The sequence below is a fragment of the Hippichthys cyanospilos genome, chromosome 12 (genome assembly GCF_059441005.1).
Source record: "Hippichthys cyanospilos isolate Australia breed blue-spotted pipefish chromosome 12, RoL_Hcya_1.0, whole genome shotgun sequence".
NCBI lineage: Eukaryota > Metazoa > Chordata > Actinopteri > Syngnathiformes > Syngnathidae > Hippichthys > Hippichthys cyanospilos.
The window spans coordinates 9,411,802-9,424,682 of record NC_142380.1 but is presented as its reverse complement, the minus strand read 5'-3'; the positions used below and the strand labels follow the sequence as shown (position 1 = coordinate 9,424,682).

The 12,881-nt window shown below is 38.6% G+C and overlaps 1 protein-coding gene across 3 annotated transcripts in view; it reads left to right on the top strand.

Moving 5' to 3' along the window:
- LOC148414758 (fibroblast growth factor 12) overlaps nucleotides 1-2,442 on the top strand; it is a 38,753-nt gene extending 36,311 nt beyond the window's left edge. For all 3 annotated transcript variants that reach the window (XM_088429825.1, XM_088429824.1, XM_088429823.1), the window contains 2 exons: nucleotides 447-645; nucleotides 1,890-2,442. In XM_088429825.1, coding sequence (XP_088285951.1) covers nucleotides 447-645; nucleotides 1,890-2,005 — 315 coding nt within the window. In that variant the 3' untranslated portion in view covers nucleotides 2,006-2,442. The remainder of the gene's footprint in view (nucleotides 1-446; nucleotides 646-1,889) is intronic.
- Nucleotides 2,443-12,881: the final 10,439 nt, after the last annotated feature.

The window sequence follows — 12,881 nt, the reverse complement described above, 5'->3', positions numbered from 1 at the left end:
CCAGCGCAAAGCATTCAGATGGAAAAAAAAGGAATAAAAACAGAATGCTGTTCCATCTCTGTATGATTTGTTACATTTCGTAATAACATTTGTAATGGCATCTGTCGGTCATTTTTATTTCTGACCTGTCTGCTGGAGAATTGCAGCACTCATGACTGTGCACATTGGTACAAAAACTTAAAAGCATACAACCTTTTGCAAATAATACTCAATAACACAATCTAGAAATATGGTGCCTTACGTTCCAGTTAATTTGCACTTAATTCGAAAATAGTTACCTCTTGCTTTCAAAACATTTAATTTATTGTAGAAACCCTGTTAAAATCTCACATTTGAGAACCGCTGGTCTAGATCAAGGTTTGGCTATCCATTTTAGCTCATAGCGTAGACGTACTGATTTATGATAAATATACATTTGTACAGTACTGTCTGCGTTCTGCTCACAGGAAATGTTCACGCCGGAGTGCAAGTTCAAGGAGTCGGTTTTTGAGAACTACTACGTGATCTACTCGTCCACTGTGTACCGGCAGCAGGAGTCGGGCCGGGCCTGGTTCCTCGGCCTCACTAAAGAGGGACAAGTCATGAAAGGCAACCGGGTCAAGAAGACCAAACCCTCTTCTCACTTTGTACCAAGGCCCATTGAAGGTAAGTCAAAAAATAAAAATAAAATTTGACTTTATGACATATTATAGCACCGATTTGTCACTTTATTGCGTTGTTCTTGAGTCTGTTTTTAAAGTCTTACAGACAAAAAAAGCCCGAATGTTAGCAATGATGTCAGCCCAAATACCTGGACCACATCATAATTGTCAAAAAAAAGCTTCCACAATCTTTTTCCTTTTTCATACCTGCAGTTGACAACAAGGCACTTTAAAATGGCGACGCTAGCCCAAAGCCTTGATATACTTGCTACCGACTGGACTGGATTTAAAAAAAAAAAAAAAAAAAACTCTTTGCCCTTCCATCATTCTTTGCGTGACGTCCGTGCACCCCCATCTGACAACTGGTCGTTCCACTAGCTAGATTCTTAAGAGACAAAACTTAAAAAAAAAAAAAAAAATCTAAAAAACCTGCTCAGTACTGTAATTCTCAGTGATTTTCAGCATTTACATTCAAACGTGTACTGTATATATTCAGAAACAAATCTACGAATTCACTTTTTAATCATTACTTAAAAAACGCCAGTACTGTTCATAAACATCCTAAATTTCCGATATCAATTATTTCTCCAGCATAAGAGTGGTGACTTTTAGTGGCTACGTCGTATGTCAGCAACATCCAAATGTGTCCCTTTGTCCTCTACTTACCATCTCATAACAAATTACACCACCATGGGGAACAATAGACCGTGTCCATTCTGGTCTATTGTTCTCTGCGGTGTTGGGAAAACGTAACAGTTTCTCCTGAAACCTAAAAACACAAGTGTGCAATGGTGTGCTTTTACTGCCATTGATTACCCAAGCATTGCAGGTTTTGTATTATAATTCCACAAGCTAAATGTAATCAATCAAGTCGACGGAGGGGAGAAAAGTCAGGAATTGAGAATGAACACAAGTTCTCACATGAGGAGCAGAATTTGGACCCAGGACAGAATACAGAAGTGGAGAAGTCGAAAGTTCTCCGAGACAAAAATCCAAAATAACCACAGCCAGCATCGCAAACTAGACTCAAGAAGCTCGACTCGGAATCTAGACTCAGAGAGTAAACCTAGAAGGAACCAAGGAAGACAGCATGACATAAAATGTATGTTTATTTTGCATGAAAAAAATGTTATCATTTGTGTACTTTCTAGCCTTTTAACTAGTTCCTCTCCTAACTCTTGACTTTCTTTTTTTATCCACATACGTTCTCTTTTCTTCACGTGGTCCTCCAACCGTCACGGCCGTCAGTGTGTATGTACCGCGAGCCATCGCTGCATGAGATCGAAGACAAGCACCGCTCCCGCAAGAGCTCAGGGACCCCCACCATGAACGGAGGCAAAGCAGTCAACCAGGACTCCTCATAGCAACCAGAGCGAGGGGCTTCCACGGTGGGGCGTGGCCTGAACGCTCCCCTCCCCACCACCTAAAAAGGGGAGGGGCCTTCGCAAACTTCCTGCCCCAAACGTATGCACCATCGCTGTCATGGCGACCGAGGAGCTGTTACTGTACTCTCTTGACAAAACGGGATAAACTCTGAACCCTTGCCTGTAAAAACTTTTAGAAGAATTACCACAGAGGAAAAGTATATATCTATATCTATATCTATATAAACATTTTCAATCAGGGCTTGTCCGATATTTTATGCAAAAAAAGAGCTGTGACACGCAACGGATCGGAGGCCTCTCTTCTCACAAATATCTCTCATTTACATTTTATGCTGTGAAAAAAAAGCTTTAATACGTGCTCACTTTTCTAAATTCTCTCTTGTGTTAGCTTTGCCAATAATAACTCGTCCAACACACCAATGTGCTGTGAAGCCGTCATGGCAGCTTTTTTTTCCCCCTTCATTTTCCTTTGTGGGACTGACTCACATTTGAATTTTCCTCATGCATTCATCTTGAATCACACGAGCTGCTCTGTTTGAATGTATTTGCTGAGGTAGTCACAAGAGCGCTTACGATGGAATGTCAATTAACTCAGGTGTGTACTGCAAGTGTGACTACAACTTGTGCCCAGTCAGAAGCAATATAAAGATTGAGTTGGTTGAAAGGAAAGTCCAGGAAATATTGTTTCCCTTCCTAAAAAAACGTGACCAGCATGAGTAATATCACGCATTTGCACTTGATAGATCTTGACTTGTTACCCAAAGGTCAAACTCTTAAGATGGTTGACATTTGATTGTCAAAACTGGTAGACAGAATGCCAGAGTTTTATGCCGTGTACACGACATGACCTTATTCCCCGTCCTCCAATTAGTAAGTCGAATGTTTGTCTCAGGAAGTGTTAGCCGGTCCATTGAAGCGGTCTTTCTCAACCAAGAAATGGGAAGCTAGAAAACTGCGCAACGGAAAGTATAGACAGTGAAGGGGATGTATTCCAGACCCACCTACAACAGGAGACATTTCAACATAAAAGGAAGGTCAGCTAGCTTACATGCTAACAAATAATATGGGGCTGCAACTAACTTCTTTTAATACTCATTTTGTGTGGTATTTTGTCCAATCCTTTGACGTTTACTTCAAACGATTTCAGATCAAAGGAAAGTGTTTCAAAGAAGGCACAAGGGAGCTGAAATTTCATCCAGTTGGTGACATCATTTCAAAGTTTGAAATGTGTTGGCCAGCTTAGTTATCACGCTTCCAGGAAAGTGCCTTAGCTAAAATACTACAAGTAGAAAAAATACAATACAATTTACAAATATCTGCTTTTATTTTGGGAAGAAACTATCAATATTTTAGCCAATTGTGAAATTATTGTAAACGAATCATGACACAAAATGTGAGAGCATATTTGCAGTCAATTTGAGGAAAAAAGGTTCAGTTTTTGAATAAAATTAAAACAAATATTTAAATCTCAATCAAATTAACCGGCTAAGAAAATAATTGTTAATTGCAGCCCTGCAAAAAAAAGAATATCTATATATATATATATATATATATATATATATATATATATATATATATATATATATATATATATATATATATATATATATATATATATATATATATATATATATATATATATATCTATATCTATATATATATATATATATATATATATATATCTATATATATATATATATATATATATATATATATATATATATATATATATATATATATATAAAATGGAAATACTGTAGTAAATTTGCAGTGAGAGGACAATGGAAACATTCTTACAGCTTTAGGTGAAGGCCAAACCATAATAATTCACTTTCAGACCTTTTTTTTCGTAAGTTCAGGAAGATCTATTCTACGCCTGTTCATTATGGTCACCTAAAATAAAAAAAATAAAAAAAAACAACATGGCACCATGCATTAAACCGTCAATGGCTCTGTCATGCCCATAGTGGTCAGTGATAGTGAATGAGTTGAAACTAGCTGGGGGGGGGGGGGGGTTGTTTCTGCAAACACAACAGTGTATATTTATCAAACTTTACAATTTTGTTCTGTTTCCCCATTCATACCAAGAAAATGGCCGACAAAGTACAAACTGTTTGGTAGAGTTCATACTGTACTGCTAACTGCTAGTTTAATGCTTTTCTACTGTAACAGCATTAGACAACTTGGGAAGTCAAGTGGTGCAGCAAGACCAGCATATATATATATATATATATATATATATATATATATATATATATATATATATATATATATATATAGAGGAACATAAATATATTTTATACAAAAGTTTATATTGGAAATGTAGACACAAAGTGATGCATGTCATTGGATGTACTAGTTGTTGACAGCAGATTGAGAGCATTTGTTAAAACGAAAACAATTTGTTATTGAATGATAGGCTCGAGCAAAAGCTTTTGTTGTATGTGATTTCAATGAGTTTTTTTATGTTTGCAGATGATTCCACTGAACGCTCCCATATATGCACTACAAATTGTGAGGAAAAAAAAAAGATATGCACTGATGACGAGAAAAAAAACAAAAAAACAATCCCAATGACGTTAGTGATTGTTTAAGAATAAAGATTACGTTAGCAAAGCCACCTGTGATTTATTTGCTGTAAATGATGAGCGGCAGTTGTTGTGCATCTCTTGTTGTGGGACTACATCCATCAGCCTGCGGCTTTTGGCATTCGCCAAAATCCAATCCCCTTTCCCCCCCTCGCTATCAATTCAGCCCGTGTGATTTACAGTCTCGCTATCCTCTTAAATATGTCGTGTCATTTTGGAACGGCGCTCCTTCGCCCTTAATTCTCCCGTTGTCATGGAAACAGACCTTCCGAGCCGGCTGGAAGGAGGAGGAGGAGGAGGAGGAGGGCCGAAACTGCCCTGACTTTCAGGACATGTCGTCTTCTGCGGCACGCGGATGGGGGACGAACAGGACGAGTAGATTCTCCAAATGTTTGCTTTTTATGAACAGCATTAGACTGTGCATTTGGTGCTTTGAAAAATCATCATTAGCTGTGACAATAGAAAAATCAAATAAATGCTACATAATACTAACCAGAGATGCTGATGATCACACGTTATTCCATTTTTCCATGGCCCGCAACGCTATTAAAAAAGTAACAAAAAATGAACGTCTATTGAAAAAACATGAACATCAGTCGCTAGTTATCGCTTGATTTTTTGAGTCAAAAGACATAGACCAAAAATGAATGTCCATATTTCAAAGCTAGATGGTATCAAAGCACACTGTAATGATGAATAAAATCCTTGCTATTGAGTCACAGTTAATCATATAAACCCCTGCAATTCCCTTTTAAGTGCCGATATGCGTCCAATTGAGACATTTAGGACACCTGCGGGAGTCGATCGGGGTCGCCTGCAGTGCATGCCGTAACAAGTGACTGCTTGTTGTAAAAAAATATGCGCCTTACTTTCATTGTCAGCAGTTTGTGGAGGATGTTGTGCACCGTTTCATAAATAAAATGGATGCATGATGCCGGGCAACAAGTAGCGCGTAAGATATGAGGACATAAAAGTGTCAAGGTCTCCACGGCGCTGTGATGTTGTCACTTCTTCTCTCTTTGTCTCCTCTGTCCTCTCGTCTGGACCGTACCCTTGGGACCTCCTCCCGTTTCTCTGTTTCCTCATTCTATTCATTAAAAATAATTGGCCTGTGCTCAATTAATGCTAACAGGCGCGTCTTTGATGTGCCGTGCTTTCGAGCGGGATGTGGGAGAATCTATTCTAATTTGTTTACTTTCACATATAGGGCAACCGCACCACAGAGGCATTCGGGTTCATACGCACCAATATTGTTTTTTATCCACTGTAGTTTTAAATGCTTTTTAAATGTAATTTTCGTGAGCACATTTTACACATTTTCTGTACATATCAGTGGTTAAACGAGTCCAAGTAGTAACTACCTTGGTTATAAATAATTCTTGAAGCATTTTTCTGGCTTCGGGTACCTATTTATTTAGTAAAAGTCCAGCTAACGGCAGCAACGAGTGTACATGCAGCAGCGAGCAGCGCTAGTTGCTAGCAGCATTAGCAACTCGCAGCATTCAACTGCCCCATACCGGTTGGCGGAAGCTACTGGGTTACTTTTTAAATGACATAAATGACTCAACTAATACAGTTGGTGTTCCTACTGGTCACTTTTCTCACGAGGCAGGTTATCTCAGTAACAGGTTTTGGTCAGCAAAAATTGCTACTGTGGTTTTGATTTCACTTCGTTTCATAGACCAAATGGGTAGATATTGTTATGTCCTGTGGTGGTATCTGTTGTTTTGGGTTGGTATCGGGGTTTTCTGTTCTGGGCTTTGAATTTGTCTTTTCTTTTGTTTATGATTCTGTTCCCCTAATGTCATTTACTTGTTAGTTTGATCGCATCCAACTGTCCTCGTTAACCTGCTTCCCTTGTGTGTGCCAATCAGCTCCCTGCACCTGCATTCAAATGATTTCCGACGAGGGCCTCGTCTATACGCAAGTCTTTTGTACTAAGTTTCTTTCTGGGATTTTGTTGGTTTGTTTTTTTGTAAAACGTTTTTGGATCTAGTTTATTTTTTGTCGTGTTCACATTCAATTATTTTTGAGAGCAATTTGGCTCCCTGCTCCACTGCGTTTGGGTCCACCTTTCACTCTTCTCGCTGCCATATCGTCGCATAACAAATATCTGTCTTCAATTTCGCAAATGTTTTTAGGCTACAAATAGTCAGCTGCCATTCGGTTAAAATTTAAGCCTTTTGCCAACAATTAGAGTTAATTCCAACATCAGCAGCTAGCAGTGGCAAGGAGAACATAATCCCAATCCTTTTGCCTCAAAACTACAACAGCCAGTGAGTGCAGCCAATATGTGAATTAGTCCAACTGGTTGGGCAGGGAGGGCATAATAGCATGCTTCTAAGCACTTTTTAGAAATATGCAATTGCCTATGAATTGACTGCTCAAGAGACCCAACTATTTGGATGCAAATGTTGAAAAGTCGATTTCACTTTTTTTTTTACTTTACACCTGCTTTCCTGGACTTGCTTTTTGCCTTCCCTCCTCCACAACGAACCCCCGCCACACTCGTGTTTGCACCCAAACGAGGAATGCTGGCAAGCGCACTCAAACGTTAACAAGGGACTCGTGCGCCCACTCGGCCGTCCACCCACCCATCTTTACTGCCGGACGGGGTCTTGTTGTACAACAGCAGCTCGCCATGTGCTCACGCTTAAAAGGATTGATCGGTGAGTAGCATCATATCAAATATACTGGAGCTCATTAAACCATTTATTGATTAGAAGGATTGATTTGGAATGTGAATGGTCTTCCTAGAAAACAATATTTAAAGCCAGTGCAGCATCCTTGGGGTAACAATACGGCTGCGGCTTTGGATTATTTTTGGTATTTTGATATCCTACTGAAATTTGAATGGAATAATTAGATGTTTTGATTATTATGATTATTAATTAATTTATTTAGTTTTTGTTAGGGTGAAGAATAATTACGAACACGAAAGACAATAAAAAACATACTCAATTGATCATTTTTCATTTTTAGGTCACTTTTTTTTACTTGACCTGCAAAGCAGCAGGCTACAGTATATAAACAGATACCTCTCCCTTTGTTTTATAAAACAAAGTGACATCAAAAGCATATTTTGGCTAGACCTCTCACTTGTGCAATCCTGGTTTCTATAAAAAGTGATCAGTAGGAACCATTGTGTCAATTAAGTCAGTGACATCTATTGAAGTGCCTTTGAATAGTAACCTGGCTGCTCTTGCCAGCCTATATGGAGCAGTTGAGTGCTGCTTTTAGCTGCAGGAAACTCCTAGTTGCTAATCGCTGACAACTGGCACCGTACAATATAAAGTTGGATTAGTTAAGTCTTTTCTAAGCATGCGTAGGTAAAATAATTAGCAATCGAATTCAGGATATTGTAGTCTTTTTGACATTGAGGATGAGTCAAGTCAGCCACTACACCATGACACGCTGCAGTGATCTATTTCAAAATAAAAGTGTACTGTGTCCGGACGGTGAGGCTTATTTTGAAGTTGTCCTTTCCCCGCGTTATTGTCCTACTATCATGCATAGCATGGACACATTTTGCTGCAATTAGCTTGATTTTTTTTTTCCTGTGTACAATACAAGTAACAAGTACCCGAGTCAAAAAAAAAGAAATGCCTCCAGTATTTTTTTTTGTTTCAAACAGAGGTTCTTGAATCACAACTACTCGTTTCCTCGTGAGATGAAACATTAAAAACAACCAACTCACTCAGAAGGCAAATGACATAAATGCTTTAATGTGAGGACATGTAAGTGAATTTGAATAGAGGAAGTGCATATACTAACTCTTTGACAGGCAGAAGAAACATAACTCTTGAATGAACTATTAAAACACGCAAAAAAAAACTAAAGTAGCAAAAATAAATATGAGTATCATATGGGAATGCGGTCATGTGGTTAGCAGGCAGTCCAGGATTTCCAGAAGAAGATTTTGCATCCCGCTCTGCGGACGTCAGGACTCTCTCTCCTCCTCAGTTGACCTTCCTTCTCGGTCTCCTCCACATCCATCATCTCGCCATGTTCTTCCGGTACTACTTCGTTGTCCCGTTTGATGAAATTGTACAGCAACTGCATCAAGTTTTGTTTGTCTGTCAGCTCCTACAAAATTTGAGGAAATGTGAAAAATGCAGTTATCTGGACCTAAAATGTCCACACAAACAATTAAAAAGATAAATGCAACTGTAGTTACAGTTAAATGCATTTGAACTGCATTTAAATCGCATTTTTTTTTCACATACCACTTTTTAATGATCTGTCAAAAAACCAATGACAGAAGGAAATTTTGTGCATATTAGCAGTTTCGGTATTTCAGACTTCTTGGTCTAAAAAAATGTGGTTTAGAATATTCCTAATGATCTTTCCCGTAAATTAAAACCACTACATTATTTCTGATCGCTCAAACTATGCTGTGATGTTTCAAAACCTTTGCACATGACAAAGCGGGACTAATGCAAAGTCTGTAATATCTAAGCTGCAATTTCACAGTTGAACGACTGAGGATATCAGAGTGACAAAATTCGACAGGTGGCTCTGACAGCGCGTCAGATCACGGGGGGTGGAATTGAGCAGATAAAGATTAGGCATCATTTTTTTTATATGTAAGATGCCACAATGCTGTCAAGCTGTCCTGAATATTGCACATTTTCCCAAAACAGAAAAGTTAGGTCATTGAGGACACGAATGATCCAAGTGCATAAGGAGTATAAATGAAGGCATCTTACCTGGTGGTCTTGCATTTGCAGGAGCCACGTCGGGCCTTTTATTTCGTTTTCTGGCTTGGCCATCGAGGGCAACACCAAGCAAAAAAGTGCCACAATGCAAAAGGAGTGCACCATTTTACCTCGTCCTTGAGTTTCTGGAGATCAAGCGCACCATGCCTGACTTTAAATTGGCCCAAGAAGGCGGAGGTTATTAGCATACCGTGATGACGCTGGGAGGTAGACTTCCGTATAAGGACATCCTCTATTTCTTCAAAAGGTGTGCAGTAAAAGCAACTGACGGGCAAAAGCAAGACTGCGCCGATTGTGAATAAACAATGATGGCATGACATTAGCAGGTGTCATAAATTTGCAACATTGCGTGACGCCCAAAGGTCGTAAAGGTCATGTGATCATTTGTTCCATGCGGTAAGTTTTTAGTGGCGAGCTCTAATGAGATTTCTGCTCTGCTTAACTTAACAGGGTGGAAATGAAGACATACTTTGGTCGTCACCGTTTACGATGTTTATGCTGACACGCTAATGCAATGGCATCACCTGGGGATTTTTTTATTAATTTATTTTACATACAGCAATGATTCTCACAAAAAAGAAGAATGAACTGAAAAAATGTTTATGTGTGTGTAACAAAATGTCTGAAAATTACTTAACAAAAAAGTGTTAAAAATCAACATTATTATAGATCTGAAAAATTGGTTCAATAAACATATGCTCAAAGTCATTGACACAAAGGTGGAATTTACATTTTTATATATTGATTTATTTATTCATTTGTTTGTTTTTGCCACCAGTTTCTCTTTTATTGAAAATTAATATTGGCTCCAAATATCTATTATTGGCCTCTTTTACTGCAAATAATCAGAATCGATATCGGCCCTAAAAAAAAGGAAAAAGATCTATCTCTAATTTTTGCTATTTTTATACCTCAGTTTCAAGTTGCAATATCACCACTCACCACTAGATGGCAAACATGGCATCATAGTTACATCTGCTTTTCTTCTGCCCTAATAAGAATAAGTCATATAGAAAATGAATAGATGGTGATAGTGATTCTAAAAAGTCTGCACACATACTAGACCAAGGTTGACCTTTTCGAAACTTTCTTCCCAAATAAATGGAATTGTCGTTTAGCCAGGGGCGAAACCACCAATATTTCATTTGTTACGATACAATATTTAGTCTTGGAGTGGATCATAGTGTGTAGAGCAAACTGCCCTTGAAAGGCATCAGCCTTTCAACAAAAGCCCATGCTAACACAATTAGAAGAGTGTAGCAACCTTATGCGGCTAGCGAAACAATTAGTAAGTGAAACGTGGTGAGTAGAATAATCCTGTTATGAAGGCCACACACTTTGGAGCTGACAAGTGTCAGCAGTCGCCAGTGTTGAGCTTGAATTAAAGATGGCATCAGCTGGGTACGCTAATTCTTTCCTCCTGTCGAGGAGCAATTTAGCGCCGCAGTGAAAGCTGCTGGGAAAATCAGGGAAAAAAGCTTGAAACATCCATCCATTTTCAATACTGCATATAGGTGGTGGTGGAGCTGGAGCATATCCCATACACACCAAAATTGACTACAAACTGTAGTGGTCACCAGCCAATCACGGAAATTCATTCATGTCCTCTAATGAGCACGCTTGGACTTAGTAGGGAAGCTCCAATGAGTCAGGAGATAGAGACCAATGCCGGCTAATTAAACATAGGCTAAGTCTAAGTCTCCCCCTGTGGGGCTGAGGGGGGAAAAAGTCGACCAAGTTGGGTGGGTTGAAGCCCTTCTGGAACCTCGTGTGTGCTACCGTTTTCACCAAGGACCTTTCTTGCAGATGCATAAAGTGTTGCAATGACAGCTGCACTTTTATAAAAACATTCAATAGCATGACAGAACTTGTTAACAGATGAGCCACAAACTAGGCATCATTGAAAGAAATTTGGGGATTTTCACTTGTAGTATCCATGAGGGCCCAACCGATATGGATTTTTTAGAGACGGATCATAAAAGAAATTTTGGCGCAAATTTGTACAGATTATTAAACATTTTACCAGTTAAATATTTAATAGGGGATCTACAATACCTTATTTTTACTGATACGAGTAGGAGTCCTTAAATCTTGAGGCATCACAATACCAAGTATCGATATCACTTTTGATACATGACATTCCCGCCAAAAGATTTCAAACTAAACATTAGCTTTTACTTTGAAAAATAATTATCAGCATATTTTCAACACACGAATCACTGAATTTAGATTTTCTATACTATCAATCTGAAATAATGGAAATGAAAAGAGCACTACCTTTCACATATTTATAATCAGCGTATGAGGTTTTGCACTTCTTTGTTCTGAGCACACTTACACAACATATGCCTTTTTGTTATTTTCAATTGCATGGGATAAGCGTTTGCCAAAAAGCAAGTGTATTTTAGGCATGCGGTTTGTTTCAGCATGAACTATGGAGGAAGGTTTCATCGATTGATCTTGCTGACATATATGGATGAGCGGGCTTGAAGAAGTGCTCCGTAGGGGGGCATTGCTCCGTGGATAGTTTTCTGGGTGAATAGAGCAGAAACACATCGTGATGAACAAAATGACTCATTGTGTGTCCAGGTGTTGCTTTCTTTTGTCTTTCACTTGAATGGAAAAAAAACGCATGAGCATTTGACAGTATTTGTTACGCACATCCTCCGGGGTGCCCATTTGGAATAAAAGACCAAGTGAAACGAGCGCAATTTAACTTTCAGACAATGACACTGATGATGACAAAAATCGACTTTAACAGATGACTCAAAAAGTCAGGATGTGAACAACGCAAGAATTCTCTATCAAGAGCATGTCGTGAGGACATTCAGTGAGTCATGATTTCCACAGTGACATCAACGTTTATGGGTCAGCTTTAGCAGTTGTCTTGTGTTTTTTACCGTGACTGAGTATGATACTATAGTATCAGAGTATATTTAAGGTTTGATTTTGATGTATGTTTATGGCTGAAACAATTCCTCAAGTAATACGGAAAAAGACCCCCGCTTTTTACGTGTACATGTAGACATGGGCCGATATCAGATTCTGATGGTATGATAACCTTGAGCAAAAATATCATTTAAAAAAAAAAATTAAAATTACTCATTTTTTTCCCCCAGACAATCCATTTCATTTTTTAAAAAAATACTAAAAATTTGGTACATTAGTGAAAGTGTACTATGTTTAGTACAAATAAATAAACAAATATTACATATATACGTTCATTCACTTTTGGACAGTATTTTGTCCAATCATTTGATCTGGGGAAAGATTTGAAAGAAGCGGAAATTCCACCCAGATGGTGTCAAATTTCCACATGGCACGACCACTTAATTATCACACAAAGCAAGAGTGTGCCATGCTACCAGACTGATGTGGAGTCGTCCCCTCAGATTAACGACGCTTGGACGTCAAACTAAAGTGAAGCCTGTAGCTGGCGAAACATCATAAAAAGCAGAGTTTACATTTGGAATCCCAATTTATCACAAAAGGTAAAAATCCCCAAATTTTCTTTCCTCCATGCTCGCTCCCTTTTAGTCGCGGTGGGTT